The sequence below is a fragment of the Acanthisitta chloris genome, unplaced genomic scaffold (genome assembly GCF_000695815.1).
Source record: "Acanthisitta chloris isolate BGI_N310 unplaced genomic scaffold, ASM69581v1 scaffold19418, whole genome shotgun sequence".
Taxonomy (NCBI): Eukaryota; Metazoa; Chordata; class Aves; order Passeriformes; family Acanthisittidae; genus Acanthisitta; species Acanthisitta chloris.
Genome location: NW_008685580.1, coordinates 1 through 17,772, shown reverse-complemented (window position 1 = coordinate 17,772; position 17,772 = coordinate 1). Strand labels below are relative to the sequence as shown.

Sequence of the window (17,772 nt, the reverse complement as noted above, 5' to 3'; positions counted from 1 at the left end):
CCGCCGGCGAGGCCACGAGCACAGCCCCTCGGGGCAAGCACCAGCACCCCCGAAGTCTCCTTCGCTGTGCCCGTACGGGGTGTGCTCCTGGATGTCAAGGGAATAAAGCCTTGGCGCACAGACCAAAAAGCCAGGGCCGATCCAGGGTGTGGGAGCATTGGGAGTGCTCCCTGCGGCGCTTCCTGCTGCCCATGTTCTCATCTGGCTGACGAGTCTGAATCCCTTCACCACAATCCCTTCACCACAACTGTCTTCCACAGCACAAAAGGGACATTTTGTCCTGTTACAGAAGACAACTGAACATCCTGTCTTCTGGGATCCTCCTCAGCACAGCAGAACACTTCGTGTGCCTGCTCACACCACTCGTAATGCCTCAGTTTACCTATTCCTGGTGACAGCTCCCTGCCTGATAGCTCTAATGAGCACTGGAAATGTTGTTGTGGCCAGGAGGCTACAAATGAACAGTCAATGGTCTCAGGAAAACCTAGAAAATACCTAGTCTGAGTGAGGTAGGGGAGAGAGAAGATGCAAGACTGGAGACACTTTAGTATTCACCACACACACAGGGCAATAAATGTGGACTTGGCTCCCTGATTTCAGGGCTTGGAGTCAAAGTCCTAGATATATTTGAGCCCTGAGCTCCCATGACAGCCCTTACATCCCAGTGAAATCACCTCAAGCAGGGAACTTTACTTTAAGAAGTGAGTTCAACCATGTCTTTCCTGAGCTTGCTCCAGGAGGTTTGGGTGCCACAGCACTCTCCATTCTTGGCTTTCTGAAATTACAACTGTCCTGTAGATTTCATTTGATCCAGTGAAGCAAATCTTAAAAGGAAATGACTATCTAAAGCTGACATTGACTCCAGGTTCATGAAGACTCACCTGGGCTGGATCATGAAACAGCAGCTGCACCTGCATGAAACCCTCTGGGATGTGGCCTTAAGACACACATCAGGGTGGTCGCTGCTGTTCAGCAGCTTGTCTGTGGTGAAAATGGCCTTGTTCCTTTGGATATGACACAAGGAGGAAAGGAACAGCAAAATATTCCTTGGTGCAAATCAGGACAGGTCCTTGGGCTTTGCTGAAGCCTGTTTGCTGGTGTGACACAAGCACATGGCTCCCTGGGTGGGTGGGGGTCTCACACCTCCAGTGTGGTGCATGGAACAACTGTGGTGGATGAGCTGCTACTTGCCTGGAAAAAAAAAAGAAAAAAAGTGTTTTGGGGGAAAATTATCTCCAGTCATTCTCATTTTGCATGTGATTTTTCCTACATATGTTTCTAATCATTAAGCAATTCTGTAGCTTAAATAATGCTCTGAAAGTACGGTAACTGTTGGACTACATTCTGTTGTAACCTTATTGAATTTCACTTCTCTGGAAAAAATAATGGGATAGTATATCTTGAAAAACAAATGGTAATTGCATTTTTAACAGAATGTTTCTCTTTGTGTTTCAAAACCTTCTGCACACAGTTAGACATCTAGCCAGGGAAGAAGGTACAAAGCATATGGGCCAATTTCTGTCTGTTGGCTGTTCAAGATGCCTTAATATTCAAGCAGCAGTGTGTGTATGTCCATGCAATATGGCACAATTTATCTACATGGTATCCATGAGCTCAGGTGAGGTGGCCAAAAGTTGTGTACTATGGCCAGAAGAGGTATTCATGGAGGAACTGGAGGAAGGTGGGTTTACATCCTGTTCCCTACTAGATATATGGGTGCACGGCCTTATACTAATTCAGATTTTGGTTATTTGGACCACAGATGATTGATATTCTTGTGTTCATGGTGCTGACCAAAGGAACAGGTTCATCTTCCAGGTGACCAGGATCTTACAGCTAAGGGTCTCATCAAGATTGCAAAAATTGGAGTTGCCCAACAGCTTTGTATTGCCCATGCGCTGCAGCGACATGACTTCCTCAGTGCTTTGGGGATTTGCACATCACCATGTGCTGAGAACTGAGTTGATTAGAGCCTAGAACCTAAAATAGCATCATTGCAACACAGTTTGATGACATGCTGGTGTTAGTGTCTGCCGAGGTTAGGAGAGCCCTGGTAATACTGGAATGCTCTTCCCTAATTTTTAGGAAATCTGGTGTGTTAAGAACTTTATGAAGGGATACATTTGGACATGTAAAGCTTCAAGGCAAAGGAATAGGCTTGAGGCTTCTGACTGACAAGACACATGTGAGTACATGCAAAATGTGCTCCTCCTGCTAAAAATAACATTTCTCCTGTCAACCACGATGCATCCACCCCCACAACACCACCCAGAAGAACACATTAACACCTTGGCTTTGCACGTAGCCCGATTCACAGCAGCCACAAGTGGTAGAGGGATCTGCACTCTGTGTGCATGCTGACAAATCATATGGCATAGCGAAGAACAGAGGAGTGAAACTGGGCTAGCAGAAGTTGACGCCTTATCATCACAGTCCCTTTGAGCATGCTGTAGGCTGACACCTCCACCAACCGAGTCATCTCCCTGATGCCAGGATGAAGAGCACGAGCCTGCTATCCTGATTTAGCCTCTGGTAAGCAAGGCTTGGCTTGCCACACCAGGAAGGCTGGAATAGGAGGGTTGATGCAAATGGATGCTGGAGCATCACAAGCGCATTGGCATGGGGAAAAGCAAAGCATGTCCAACCACTACAGCTCACAGCTGTGATGTAGTGACATGTAAAATATACTTTAGAGGTAAGTGATGTGAGATGTTTCTCCCATTACTACTCCCAATTTGTTGCCTAATGCCATCCAGGAACCTGTAAAAGACATTCCAAAATGAGAAGTGTTGGGTTGTAGATAGGTATTGCCCTTAAAAAGGACTTCTGCAATAGCTGAAGTGCAGATGTGGAGGACCACACATAAGCATGTTTTGTCTTTAACATTCTGTTATGACAGCCCAAGTGTGATCAGGGTTCTGCAGAGGCAGGGCAGCACTGGTCTGAGACAACTACCTGCTCCTCCTTGAGACTCATGCTCAGTCCTCCCCACCCTTCAACCCAAAGACCTGGCTGTGCATGTGTGAACGAGACAGTGCAAAAAGGGGTTACATAAGAGGCTGCACCAGATTAACTATAAAAGGGAGTGGATTTGGCTCCCCACTCTCTTTTTCCTCTCTATTCTGCCTTCTCTGGCTCACAACCCCAGGTCCGGACCATCCGCGTGGCAGGACCAACGTGGGATTTAAGGATTGGTGATATTCTTTGTTCTCTCTGCCTTTATTTCTCTGCTCCTTTCCTTTTGCCATACTCCGTACTGAACTTTGTTGTGGGAGTGGATAGCTTGTGGAAGTGTGTGATGGCTCGTTAGCCAGCACCTTTGAGTAGTGGTGTTGTCCCAAAATAGGTTCTTTCATCTGGTGCAAGAGGCCAATCCACACACAGAGCTAGGGTATTTGGTTTATATACAGTTCTGCACAGAAAGGAGTGCTGGGTGACCAATCCACAAAGCCAGCATGACACCTACCAAAACTTTTCACTATTTACACATTTTAGGAAATAATGGCATTAATGTTCATCTGCTACAAGTTACCTAGTTCTCCTGTTAATGAGTATTCTATCTTCTGCTGGTTAATGATTCTCTTACTTCTTATGCTACTTAGTCTGCATGCCCAGTCTTTCTCTTCTTTTGAGTAAGTGTGTTTCTCGAGTTGGTGGGCCATGAGTCATCATCTGCCCCTGCTGGAATTACCTTTTACGCAGTTGGAGGTGATTCAGCTGATTCAGCACGGTTCTTCCATAACCTGGGGGATTTTGCCAAATGTCCTTGTGGCCTGTAAATTCTGCATGCTTTGTGTCCACTCTCAGTGGTACATCCTTCTCCTCAAGCTTTGTTAACCTCCCCCTAGGTCTGAGATCATTGAAGCATGTCTAGCCCTAAACCTTAACAAGGCTGTTCTACCAACAAGCAATTTCTCTTTCTAGTATCTGGACAACACTTAGAGCTTGCTTGTTAGCTGCTGTTTCATGGATTAAATCTCCTTTCTCGTTGATGAGGCTTGAAAGTATACAAGGATCAAACATCAAGAACATCCTTTGTCAAGAAAAATGTTACATATTCTACATTTTGTAACAGTGGTGTGTTGTGGCTTGTTAGCTGGCACCTATGAGTACTGGTGGTGTGGCTTGTGAGCCAACACTTTTAAGTAATGGTGTGTTGTGGTTTGTACCAGCACCTTTGAGGACTTTGCTGTGAGAGCTGAGGATTTATTGAAGTGTGCTGTACAAAAATTAAGGGCTTGTCAGCCATCACTCTTGTGGAAGTGTACTGTAAGAATTTAAGGGCTTGTTAGCCAACACCTTTTGAGTCTAAATATTGGGCTGGTTGCCAGAGCGGGGGGTGGGACTACATGATCTTTAAGGTTCCTTCCAACCTAAACCATTCTGGAATTCTATGACAATAAAAATTTACCATCTGAACTTCTCACTGTAATTTCTAGCCAAATAATTTGCAAACTCAGTCCTGACAGTTTTGCTTCAGTATAAATTTAGATTATTTGCAAAGTAAATTTCTTGAAGGAAAAATAAAGCTGGAAACAAGTTGTAGCTAAAACATGGTCAGATGACATAAGATTGATTCACATTCACAGAGGCCATTGTCAGTCCACTACAGCCTTCCCCCATGATAGTGTGAAGCTTTATTCAAAGGAGATTTTCGGAAAACCCAGGAGATTTAAATGCATAAGTTCCAATCTCATGGCAAGCACATGAGCCTGTGTTCTCACTCTTGCAATAAAGCTTCTTTAACTCTCATTTAAGTGGCTGGAAGAGCCCTGGGCTCTGGCAGTGCTTCCCTTGTCTGAACCTCACTTAATGGCTTTGGCAAAGCTGGGCAGGCTTTGGTGGGTGATGAAGGCATCCAACCCTTCGCAGATGATGCTTAGCACTTAACAGGATCAGCCCCTTAGTGACTTTTGTGGTGTCCATCACCTCAGATGCCTTACCATTTCTGAAGCTATGCAACGCCCACCATATGTAATTAGCCAAGTAAGCTGCTTTCACCTCACCTCAAATGTTTGCTATGTCCATAATCCCAGCTAGGTGTCTGTATAAAGGAGCTCCTTGTTCAGAGCAGAAGGGAGGAATGCTTTTCTCTAAGAAAATTAGGGTGTTGACAGAGATGTAAAACTAAAGGTTTGCAAGATTACTTTTGTTTGGCCAAATGTTTTGAGGTTATTTTTTCAGATTCTGGTGTTTAGTTATTCAGCAGATGGACTGACAGCAGCTGTACATGAGGAAGCAGCTCACCCATAAGTCCTGTCCCTAGTAAGCTATCAGAGCCTTAGCTTGTTTTGTTTTCTTTCCAGTCCTTTCTCATTCCTGTTTCAGCAAATGTAACACCAGAATCAAGTCCTTTCCTTGGATGAAAACCTGTGAACTCATCAGCCAAGATGGAGCTTCAGTTTTGGCCTGATTTGATTTCTCTCTTGGAAAAGCTGAATGGTCGGATGGTCTTGGTGTTTCTAGTCATGTTTCTTTTGATTGTTGACTTTGTGAAAAAGAGACGACCCAGGAATTTCCCTCCAGGGCCACATGTCTTTCCTCTCGTGGGAACCATTGTGGACTTGAAGCAGCCCCTCCATCTTGAACTGCAAAAGGTAAGAGCTGCATGGACATTTCTCCTGCTAACAGTATCTTACCTCCTCCTTGAGTTTTGTCACCAAACTGCAAAGCAGCAAGGGTACTCTCTGAAGAACTAGGTATATAATAACCATAAGATAGATGAGCCTTCTTGGTTTTATCTCTTACTATCACCTCATTTCCCATGGTAGGAGGAAGGTCCAATGGGAAAGAAACCCATAATGGAGGAAGACTTCTCTTTCTTCCCCTCTGACTGTGACCCTTTTCTTCTGGAGCCCAGGAAGGGTTCTGAAGGGCTGGGACAGGCTGAGAGACAGATGGCAAGAGCTGTGTGAGAAATGTACTCTTGAATCTGTGAAGATCACCTCTGGAAATTGTCTTGTCATTTTTTTTGCTCAGAGGCCAACAATTTGCACCATTACATCTGAAAGAACATTTAAGACCCTGAGTTAACCAGTCCTGTGGCTTCTTATGTATTGCAGAAAGGGAGAGTGATTGCTCTGGAAAGGTTTCCAGAGCTTTGGCTTACACCAAAGCCAACAGAAGAGAGGTATTTTATATATGCTGAGTATGCCCCTCTGAAAAGGTGGAAGAAGTTCTGACTTGCTTGTTAGAGCAAGTATTCATCTCTTGCTTTTACTTAGCAGGCTGACACCTCTTTATCTACCCAGGCCAGTATCATGGGTGTCCCCTAAAGGAATCCCTGGGAAGGCTGAGGCAGAAAGCTCAGAACATTTTGTCAATACACACAATTATTATTAAGACTATTAATCCCATTCATTTACTTGCACGCAATGACTGAGACACCCATTTGGTCCCAGGCTGGTTTCACGAGTTACCACAGCAGTTCAGGGTAACTAAGTGTGTCTTTCTATACTAAGAAGAGGGTGAGCTCCTTGGCAGAGAGAAGACATGATTGCCCTTTGCTTTTATATATCAGGGAGGAGACACTAATGCTAGCAAAGTCTGTGCAAGAAATATGGCTATAATTAGGTCATAAATGCATTCAGGCTTAAAATCAGAAGTATCTTTCTAGCAGTAAGCAGCTGGAGCCCCTTTCTAAATGAGATAGCTGGAGAAGTAACCATACTGCTTTAGACACAAAGTTGATGAAAGGGATGATTTGTTGTGCTTTGCCCTCAGCAGCAAGAGTCTGGGCATGGTGGCCCAGGTGGTACCTCCACCTCTTTCTGTGAAGAAGAGGAACCGAGCAATGCCCATCAGCTACAGAGCAAATCAGGTGCTTGTTGCAAGTCACGCTGATGTAAACACCTGGTGAAACCCAGGTCACACCTCCTAACAAATATAAGCAAACCATCTCTCCCACACTACAGATCTCTAGCCCTTTTTATGCCTTCTTCAGCCTTCATGGAATACTTTAGATTGGGTGGGACCTGTGGATTTGGGTTTGGGATTTTCTTATGTCCCCTTGCTCCAAGCAGGACAAAACTCAAAGTTAGATGCCCTTGCTAGAGGTGAATTTGAAAAATCCCCACCTTCTTGTTCTCAGAGGGCAATTAATTCTCTTTCAGCTTACTGGTCAGTATGGGAACATCTTCAGTGTGCAGTTTGGAAGTCTGACTTTTGTGGTAGTCAACGGGTACCAGATGGTGAGAGAAGCCCTTGTCCACCAGGCCGAAATATTTGCTGATCGGCCAAAGATTCCACTCCTCCAAGAAATATTTAAAGGCTTTGGTAAGCAGAGCTACCAGAATTTGGGGACAATTTTTTTTCATCTGTTTACAATGCTAACAATTAGAATGAAACAAACAGGCTGGATTCAACCCTTGCAAACTGCCTTCATAAAAGCTTGCACAGGGGAAGGCAAGATTTGAATTCAGACTAGTAATCTCACAGGAGTGTGTTTTAATCTCTCTGAGATTTAGGAATGAGGATGGGATCAAAGCCAGACCTTGATAAAAGAGGAGAAAGAAATGTAAACTGCCTAGTGGTCTATATACTTGAAGAGTTTTCCCCTTGATTTTCCTTTCTCCTGTACTTTCTCTCCCTTGGTTGCATACAGCTCCAGAGACAGGGTATGGTGCTCCTGCCTGCAGCTCTGCCAACAGCATGATCGTACTCATAGTATTTTGGCTTACACCTTTTTTTCCCACGCAAAGTGACAAAGTAGCAGATTAAAGCAAATCCATAAAGCTAGATCTTTAGCATAAGCCAATTACTCTTGAATTTCAATTCCTAGGCAAAGCCACAGTTTTTCCACATCTAGGCGCTTTGTTTGCTTTGGTTTGAGGTCTTTGTTAGAGATAAATGGCCATTTCTGAATCCTATCACCCAGATGTGACCCGGAGCAAGGTTTGTTCACTTGGTTTTTGTACCTACAGGGCTCATCTCATCAAATGGGAACATATGGAGGCAACAGAGAAAATTTGCTTTAGCAACACTGAAAAGCCTTGCTGTTAATTTTGAGGAAAAAGTGCAAGAGGAGAGCCGGTACCTCGTGGAGACGATTGAGGAGGAGAAAGGTGGGTGGTTAATGTACAGCACCATGCCCAGAGCTTCCTGCCTAATGAACAACAAGAAGTAAAACTCTTACCTCCAACGCAGCTCCTAACATGCTAAACATTTCTTCAATAGCTCAAATCTCTATCTTACACTTTCAGACTGTGCCTTTTAGCATTTATTTTAGACCTCAGGCCTCCTACTTTAGTCCTTCCTTATTAATATGAAGCAAATATACACTAGGTGGTTATTGTAATATGCATGTTCATATGGCTAAGAAAGTCTCTCCTGTATTCTGCGAAGGAATAAACGCAGCTCTCCTGCAATCAGGCACTTCTGCTGAGAGGCTTAGTTAACCTCTGCTTGTCCTTGGTTTTGCAAAGTATTTTAAAACTTGTTTAGTCAGGCTTTCCTTTTGTATCGCTCACAGATGAAGCGTGTGCCTTGCTCTTTTATGGTCCAGCTTTTACAAACTGCCAGAGGGATATTAGTAAGAATAATTTGTATGTTGGTACATGGGTGATGTTGCACTTCAGCTTTAAATAGAAGCAGATGGGGTTGAGCTAATTCTATGGAGCTATATATAGTAAACAAGAAAGATCTAAATAGGAATTGTGAAATTATATACTAAACTTGCTCCATTTTAATTGCTGTTGCACTGAACAGGCCAAATACTCCATGTTGCCAATTGATTATAGTCCTTTATAGTCCTAATCAATAAACTAATTAAGCTGCTGGTTTGGGCCTTTCTTTCCATTAGTAATGACAAATAGTGATCACATCCATCACTCTGATATCTGAACACCAGCCTGGTTTAATTACTTTCTTGAAGAGTGGAGAGACCAGCAGCCCTGTGAGGAGTGCCTTGCATTTCAAAGCGATGCTCCCAAGTGTACTGACAGCAGCTCAGGGCTGGGCTGGGTTTGTTACTTAGTCTCTCATATCACAGCAAGAAGCTCTCCAGGCTGATGAAATGTACCCTAGGAGAAGCTGTTCTCTGCTCAATGGCTCTCCCAGGGAATACAGATGTGGTGAACGTCACATCACTCTTAACTCTAATAAATGTGCATCATGTCTGGGGGACATACGAGCTATTGCTGGAGTTAACAGGTCAGCACAGAGACTTGCAACCCTCTCCTCTCCATCTCACTTGATTTCTTTGGGGTGGACAACTAAAGGCCAGTGCAATGGTATTTTTGCAGTGTGGTTAGTCCTGAGCTCCCTGCCCTGGGCTAAGCTTTGAGGGACCCTCTCCTGGTGTTTGGCACCAAACACATTTTAGCATGCAAACTCAATAGCCATAGCATGGCATGCTCCTGGTTGATTTCCCTGGAAAAGGGTTCAAACCCTGCTTGGGCAGCTCTGTGCTAATGTCAGTGTCTGCCAGCAGCCTGGGCTGGAGATACACATGCCCTCAGAGAAAGGATGTCATGGCCCACAATGCCCAACTTCCAGCTAGATACTGGAGGTGATGGGGGTGTTGGGTACCCCAGGACATGGGGTAAAGGCTTAGCACCACCGTTGGTGAGAAGTAGTTGAGGTCTCACCCCAACTTCACAACTGTGGGTCTGGTAGAGAATGTGATTTTGACTAAGACTTTAAAGAAAAGAACAACAAAAAATCTGCCTTTAGAATGATGGAGTCATAGAGCTGTTTAGGTTGGAAAAGACCTTTTAGGTCATTGAGTCCAACTGTTCTCCCATGATTGCCATGTTCATCAATAAACCATGTCCCCAAGTGAAATATCCACAAGCCTTTTAAACACTTCCAGTACTAGTGACACCACCACTGCCCTGGGCAGCCTGTTCCAGTGCCTGATCACCCTTTCAGTTAAAAAATTTTCCCTAATATTCAATCTAAACCTCCCCTGACAAAACTTGAGGCTATTTCCTCTTGTTCTATCACTTGTTACTTGGGAGAAGACACTGACCTCCACCTGTCAGGCAGTTTCCTTTCTTTTTTTTTTCCTCCAGGTCAACCATTTGACCCTCATTACAAAATTAATAGTGCTGTTTCAAACATGATCTGCTCCATAACATTTGGGAGCCGCTTTGACTACCATGACAACCGTTTCCAGGAATTGCTGCACTCGCTGGCTGAAACGCTGCTGCTCATCGGAAGTTTCTGGGGCCAGGTAAAGCCAGTTGGATGTTTTTCTAGCTTCAGCTGCATGTAAGTGCTCAGAAACTGGAGTTTCTAAGGCACTGGCATTCTCTGCTTTTCCCTGTAGAGTCATGTTATAAGGAAAATGACCACAAGTATTGTTCTACATTAGGCTGCGTTTACACACATATCTATCAGGAAAGCATGGAAATAAGTTAAAACTATTGGAGCACATGGGGCTAAAAACACTACAGGATTGTAAAACCAATCTTATGCCTGACTTAGCCAAAGAAATACATTAAAAATATCTGTTTCTACAAAAAGAGGGATTAGTAGAGCTCTCTGTGAAAATTCCCATCTTTTCCCTCACCAATATCCCAACCATTTTATCAAGTAACTTTTATTTATGATAAAACTGTCTGAGACCAGGTTTAGAACCAAACTAGGTAGATCTGGGGACATAGTTTCTGCATGGCTACATATTATGGGTCAGGTCTGATCTCTGTCCACTCCATGTGTGCATCTGCATCTACCTCATCTGTGGTCACCTCATGTTAAGTAACAGCTTTGGCCACTCAGTATTACAGAACTTTATCAATTCTTATTTTGTTTGTACTTTTTCACATTTGTGTAAGTCAATGTGTACAAATCGGACCTTTGTAGAAAAACAGTTTTTTTCTGGTAGCTAAAGGAACTAATAAATTGTCCTATCATCTCAACTATGATATCTGCTCTTTTCTAACTCAATAAATGCTCTTTTACTCTGATTTCTCACCAGCTGTATAATGCTTTTCCCTTGGTCATGAGGTGGCTGCCAGGACCCTTTAGGAAAATCTTCAAGCACTGGGAGAAACTTCAGTATTTTGTGAGAGGTGTGATTGCAAAGCACAAGGAGGATTTGGACCAGTCCAGGGCAGGAGATTATATTGACTGTTACCTGAGGGAAATAGAAAAGGTAGGAGGGAAATACCTAAAGCCAACTAAAGATTGACCCTTAGAATGAGCAGAAGACTCAAGGCTGTTTTGTCAGGGGAGCTCATGCCTCATGCCTTGCCTTCTCCTCCTTACCTCTTCCATATCAAGCTTAAGCAACAACAGGAGCCTGATCACTTTGAAAACACACAGGGTTTGTTGGGTTTTTTTCATTTGAAAGTATTTACACTTTGTCTTCTTCCCTTTTCCATTCTGTCACATGGTGTAGGAAGACTCTCAGGGAACATGTTCATGTTTCTATGAGAGCTCACAAGCCTGTGTCTGCTATGGTGAAACTTCACATGTGAAAACACTACCTGCTTTTAAGAGCCTCTCTATAGCAACCAGGGTGCCTTTTGAAGCAGTCCACAGGGCTTGAAATTCAATGAAAGTAAGGAGGAGAAATTTCCAAGTCCTGTTGGAAAGGAGCAGCAGTACTTGAGTTATGTACAGATGGTTTTGGATTGGGTTTTTGGAAGCATCCCTTCCTTCATAAGAGTTTTCATTGCTTTTTCATTGTTTTTCCCCCAAGTTGAAAGGTGACACCAGTTCATATTTCCATGAGGAAAACCTGTTGTGCTCCACTTTGGACCTCTTCTTAACTGGGACTGAGACGACAGCAACAGCCATCCGCTGGGCCCTGCTCTACATGGCTGCATACCCCCACATTCAGGGTAGGGCCACTGATGGGTCCTTCACTTAGACCAAAACTAGATCAGTGAAACTCAGGAAATAGAGTTATCCCAGCTCTGCTACATGCTGGACATGCCTGTGCCCCAGATATCTTACTGGAAACCATTTGAAGACGAGTCTTACAAGGAGCACTTGAGGGAACTGGAAGTGTTTAGTGTGGGAAAAAAAAGACTCAGGTGGTTCAGGGGGGACCTTTTTGTGCCCTACAAGTACCTGAAAGGAGGTTGTAACCAGGTGGAGGTCATTCTCCCAAGGAGCAAGTGATAGGACAAAATGTCAGCCTCAAGTTGTACCAGGGAAGGTTTAGATTGGATATTAGGGAAAATTTCTTCACCGAAAGGATTGCCAAGTCCTTGCACAGGCTACCCAGGGCAGTGTTGGAATCACCACCCCTGGAAGTGTTCAAAAGGAGTGTGGATGTGGTGCTTGGGGACATGGTTTAGTCATGGCCTGGCAGTGTTGGGTTTATGGTTGGACTCAATGATCTTAAAGGGCTTTTTCAACCTTAAAGATTCTATTGACAGATATTCTTATAATTTTTTTGCTCCCCACAGAGAAAGTACAGCTTGAAATCGACGCTGTGATCGGCCAGTCCCGCCAGCCCACCATGGCTGACAGGGAGAACATGCCCTACACCAGCGCAGTGCTGAGCGAGGTCCTGCGGATGGGCAACATTGTGCCACTGGGGGTGCCCAGGATGTCCACCAGTGACACCACCCTGGCCGGCTTCCACCTGCCCAAAGTGCGTGGAGACCTCCAGCCTTCATCCCATCAGCACAGGGTCTTCATGGCCCAAGTCCCAGATCTCACCTGGAGGGGAACCAACCAGCAGGATCTTATGGAGATTTCACTGTTATATAGAAAGCACACACCCTCCTGATGGATGCTGTGGGGCTGTTATGGGTCCCAGCTCCTTACAGGGGAGAATTGTGAGATCATTATAGTGTTGGTGATAATTTCTAATTTGAAAAGGTTTATCCTATAAATATTATAAAGTATGCCCTGCACACGTTATGGGACTAGAGGGCCAAGAAACACAGGGAAGCAAACAGTTTGGGTTTGCTAATTCCACAGAGGATTGCAAATCATCTATTAAAAGCAGCACTTGATGAAAGTCAGGTAATGGATATTGCTGCACACATACTGTTCTGCTATTATGAAAGCAAATTTGAGATTTAGATAAAACTGGTCTCTTCCATCTCTATGACTGGTTTCATCAAGGCAAACTAAAAGTAAAAAATCTGACCATTTTCCTCCACACTGATTAGAATATTTCTCTTTCTAATGGCAGATATAGAGATAAACCAGATTGGTTTGGGGGTTTTTAAAGCACAATAAAACTAATTGATTGAAAATTATTTGATTAAATTGCTTTGAATTCCTATGGGAATTCATTTTAAAGTTGGTTTATATTAACATCACCTGTTACGGCAGCTCAAGGTGTGGCTTGACACTATGGTGATATGTAAAGGCTCACGGAAGTGAACAATCCTGTAGACTTTCATCCTCATTTTACATAGCTTAGGAAAAAACCTGTTTTGCCCTTAAAAAAATTGTAGCTTATGTTGTGTGTGGAACAGAGCTAATAATAACCAAGTCTGACAACACGTCAGCTCTTCTCCACCCGTAATCACCCGTTCTCTCCACCTTTTGCAGGGCACCACCCTGATGACCAGCCTGACTTCAATAATGTTCGACAAAAACGTGTGGGAAACTCCAGACACCTTTAATCCTGAACACTTTCTGGAAAACGGCCAGTACAGGAGGCGGGAGGCTTTTCTGCCCTTCTCTGCAGGTAGGATGATGGATGGGGAGGTGGCTTTCCTTTTTGTAAGGCTTTTATTTTTTCCTCAAGACACTGCTTATAGGGTAGGGGGTAGTGCTCTTTTCCAGCTTCCAGCCTATCCCCACAGTGAAAATCCTAGTCGCAGTTAATACTGGCTGCTCGGAGCAGGAGGGAAATCAATTTGTCATTGCAGGATTAAAAAAGCAAGGCTTTTTCCTCTTGCAGAAGTTGCATAACACGTTTTTCTTCACCCTTTCCCCTCTTCGTCTATCGGAACAGCCGCAGTTTGCTCAGCAGTAAACTTCTGGGGAAGGTTTGAGCAGAATGTGTGGGTGAACATTGCCACCTAACCTTTCCAAGAAGAAAAGCTGCCGCAGCCTGTGCAAGGCAGTGCGGGCGAAAGCAGCCTCAGAGGTGGCTGGAGCTTGCTCGGGACTCTTTGGGCTAATTTTATTCCTTTTCCAGGCAAGAGGGCTTGTCCCGGGGAGCAGCTCGCCAGGACTGAGCTCTTCATTTTCTTCGTGGCCCTCCTGCAGAAGTTCACCTTCAAGGCACCGGTGGCTGCCACGCTGACCTTCGCCTTCACGCTCAGCCTCACGCGCTGTCCCAAGCCCTTCCAGATCTGTGCACTGCCTCGTGACTGAGGCTGGTGTGGGGCCAACCTCTGACCCCTTGCTTCAGCCCTCCACAACATGGAAAGTGTCCATTCTCTCTTCTTCCCCATAGATGGGCTGAAATGATGGGCCATGGAGGTCTAGCACCCACCAACATCTGGGTGGCAAGGGAAGGGCAAGGGGGTCACATCCTGTACACTGCAATAAAGACAACCCTTGGGACTCTTCTTTTCACCTCCTTCCCTCTACCAGTTTGACAAAATGCATGAATTCAAAAGCCTTATTACCTAATTTCCATCATTAGCAACTCCTGGGAAGGTGTCTGCCAGCTGAAAAAACCTGGGCACCATTTGGTTCACATTGGCTTTTCTATAGAGGATATGTCCATCACACAGAGATCCCTGCAACCCCTAAATCCCAATGCTTCAGCACCCCAAATGGCCAAGGGCTGTGTTTCCTGAGGTGTCCCTGGTCAGGGGAGCAGCTGGCCTTGAACATACAAGGTCTGTACTCATGCCTCAGCACCAATTTGGACTTCCAAGTGGCCACAGCCTTGAGTGGGCTTGGGCTTGAACTTGGTGTGGTGCATGCTCCCTTCACCATCACATTGCTGCTTTGTGATGGAAATCACAGAATACAAGAATGGTTTGGGTTGGAAGGCACCTCACAGATCATCTAGTCCATGGTCAGAGACACCTTCCACTAGCCCAGGTTGCTGCAAGTCCCATCCAACCTGGCCTGGAACACTTACAGGGATAAGAAATATCTAAGCAGAGAACTCTGCAGCAGTACTATGGGTTTTTTTAAAATCTCATAAGTATATGGAAATTTGAATTAGAAAGCTACAGGGTGAGTAGAAGCAGCTTTAGCCAAAGCCCAACCCAAATCGGCTGGCACAAGGAGCTGTGCTTCCTGCAGGTCTGGAACGGCTATAAAAGTATAGTAGTGCAGTTTTGTATTATAGAAAAAAAAGGGTTGTGCTAGTAAAATACAAAACAGAAAAGTTGCAAAAATAATCACATAGGGCTGCTCAGGAGCAGTTTACCTGAAGCCAAACAGAAGGAGAAGCAGCAGAGGGCATTGGAAGGGTCATGCCCGTGACGACTCACCACTGGCTCTCAGGAAGGAAGTATCGGCACAGTTGTTTTGTGGTGGGACACCGGGAGCTTGATGCTTCCCCTCAGTTTCTGGCAAAGATTTGTGGCTGTGCATGATGTGCATGTACATAGCATGGGGCCAAGGAGGGAGGTTGGGGAATTGGCACCCCCAGTGATGGACACACTTCTTCTGGGGTCTCTTTGGAAAAGATAGAATTAAATATGCAACTTGTAGACAATGTTTGTTTCCATTTATGTGATCAAGTGTCCATGCTTAGAAATGCTGTCTCCTTTGTGCTCCTTTTTGGGGTATAATCACAGCAAAGATTGTTCTTTTTCCTCGGTTGTTTTTTTTTTTTTTTTTGATTCTCACCTTTCATAAGTGACTGTTCTATGGGCACTCACGTAGGGCACAGAATAGTTAACAGGAAAGGGGGATTACATTGCGTTTCGTTCCCACCCCCCCCCCATCCCTGGCCATAACCACTTTGCTGCGGTACAAAGCAATCACTGTGCAGTGGCAGATTTATGCCACATGGGAGAGTCCTCTGCACATCACATCCCTGCCACGCCGGGCACACGGGGACTGAGTCACTGAGCTGTCCTTCCGACCGAGCACTTTAATCCTGTTGCGTTTTTAATTACTGTTTCTCAGTCTCAGGCTCCCATGGTGTGGTTTTGTCTTTCTAAAACAGAAAACATAAAAGATTTCCGGACTTTTTTTCACCTATGAAGTTTTCAAAGCCACTCGGGACTAGGCACTGGTTTCCTCTTCAATTTTAATTCGTTCTGCCATAAGTCTGACCTCTGGCATGTGGCGACAGCTTGGATTATTTGCACTGGCTTAGCAAATAAACTTCGATCTCATCCCTCTTCCATTTCAAACTTGTGTTTCGCCATTGCATTAAGGTTTCCTCCCCTACTTTTGGAGAGAATAAGTGATTGAAGTCCTCCTATTTCTTCCTCTTGTTCTTTTTTTTTTTTATGAGTTGGGGGGGACCCACCCAAAATTACGTGCAGTGATCCCATACCATAAAGGCAGGAGGAATTAATTTGTTTATTCTCTGAGTGGATCACCTCATGTAACTCAAGAGGATCATGTGCATCTGCACAGGCTTGTGCCTAAGTGTGCTTCAAAGCCAGAGGCTAAAAGACAGATTGTCCTCAAAAACAGATTCCACTATAAAACAGCAATGTAACTTTTCAAGCTTCCCAAGTGTAAGGTCTACAGAGAATATGTGTATGGCATCACTTCAGTGGCTCTGCTGCACCTCTGTGACTTCTTGTCAGCTCTGGACAACACAAACAGCCGCAACTGATGTCTCCAAAGAGAGAAAAGGAACTCAAAAGGTTGCTCTGCTTAGGAGGGGCCGTCGGGGGAGGCCTGGGGGCACTCAGGGGGTTAAGAGTGAGTTACAGGGCTCTAACCCACTCCCTGTGACCCTCAGAAGAGGGAGAAGAGGATTTGGGGGTGAATTTGGGGGTCCTAACCTGAGGCACTCAGGAGAGTCAAGGAGAGGTTTGGGGGGAGTTAGAGGTGGATTTGGGGTGTTAGTAGGAGGTTTGGGGGATAGGAGTGAGTTATGGGAGTCTAACGCCTCCCTGTGCTCCTCAGATGAGGAAGAAGAGGTTTGGATTTGGGGTGTTAGTAGGAGGTTGGGGGGGTCAGGGTTGGATTTAGGGGTTTAGAGGTGGATTTGGTGGGTCTAACTCCCTCCTTGTGACCCTCAGAAGAGGGAGAAGAGGATTTGGGGGTGAATTTGGGGACATTAGAGGTGGATTTGCAGGGTCTAACCCCCTCCCTGAGCACCCCCCCAGGAGGGTCAGGGGGAGGTTTGGGGGGTCAGGGGTGGATTTGGAGGGGCTAGAAGTGGATTTAGGGGGGTCAGAGCTTGATTTAGGGGGTCTAACCCTATCCCTGTGCCCCTGAGAGGGGGGAGAAGAGGATTTTGCGAGGTGAGGGAGGAGATTTGGAGGGGTCTGGGGTGAATCTAGGGAGTCTAATCCCCTCCCTATGCCACCAGGAGGGGCAGAAGGAGTCAGGGAGGGGGGTCAGGAGTGTATTTGGGGGGCTTAGGGTAGGATTTGGGGGGAACCAGAGGTGGATATGGGGGTCTGTCTCTTTGTGCCCCTCAGGAGGGGTGGGAGGAGTTGGGGGTCAGGGGTGGATTTGGAGGGCTTAGAGGTGGTTTTGGGAGGTGTTGGGATGGCTTTGGGGGTGTTAGGTGTGAATTTGGGGGCTCTAACGCCCTTTCTGTGCCCTCCAGAAAGGAGAGGATGAGTTTGGGGGTGTAGACATCATCATGGTTGCTGTGGGGGTGGATGAGGAGATCGTCTACACCAAATTCATAGCACTGCACGTGGGTCTGGGGAGACCAGGACCCCTGGGTGGGGTTCAGCACCCTTTGGCGCACCCTGCACCCCTTGGGGGTTTTCCCAGCACTCTTTTAGGGGATCCCAGTACATC

At 45.4% G+C, this 17,772-nt stretch overlaps 1 protein-coding gene across 1 annotated transcript; it reads left to right on the top strand.

Annotated features, from left to right (window-relative positions):
• Positions 1-5,390: 5,390 nt before the first annotated feature.
• Positions 5,391-14,238, top strand: LOC103807106 (cytochrome P450 2J2). The gene is made up of 9 exons (XM_009079826.1): positions 5,391-5,597; positions 7,125-7,275; positions 7,923-8,063; positions 10,014-10,174; positions 10,922-11,098; positions 11,648-11,789; positions 12,363-12,550; positions 13,465-13,603; positions 14,060-14,238. Exons 1-9 carry the CDS (start codon positions 5,391-5,393, stop codon positions 14,236-14,238), a joined length of 1,485 nt encoding a protein of 494 aa, XP_009078074.1.
• Positions 14,239-17,772: the final 3,534 nt, after the last annotated feature.

Bases quoted from the DNA above. Each gene is read 5' to 3' on its own strand.
- LOC103807106 (XM_009079826.1), top strand. From the start codon at position 5,391: ATGGAGCTTCAGTTTTGGCCTGATTTGATTTCTCTCTTGGAAAAGCTG. The intron at 10,175-10,921 runs GTAAAGCCAGTT...ATTTCTCACCAG, and splicing joins TCGGAAGTTTCTGGGGCCAG to CTGTATAATGCTTTTCCCTT. The intron at 13,604-14,059 runs GTAGGATGATGG...TTCCTTTTCCAG, and splicing joins TTTTCTGCCCTTCTCTGCAG to GCAAGAGGGCTTGTCCCGGG.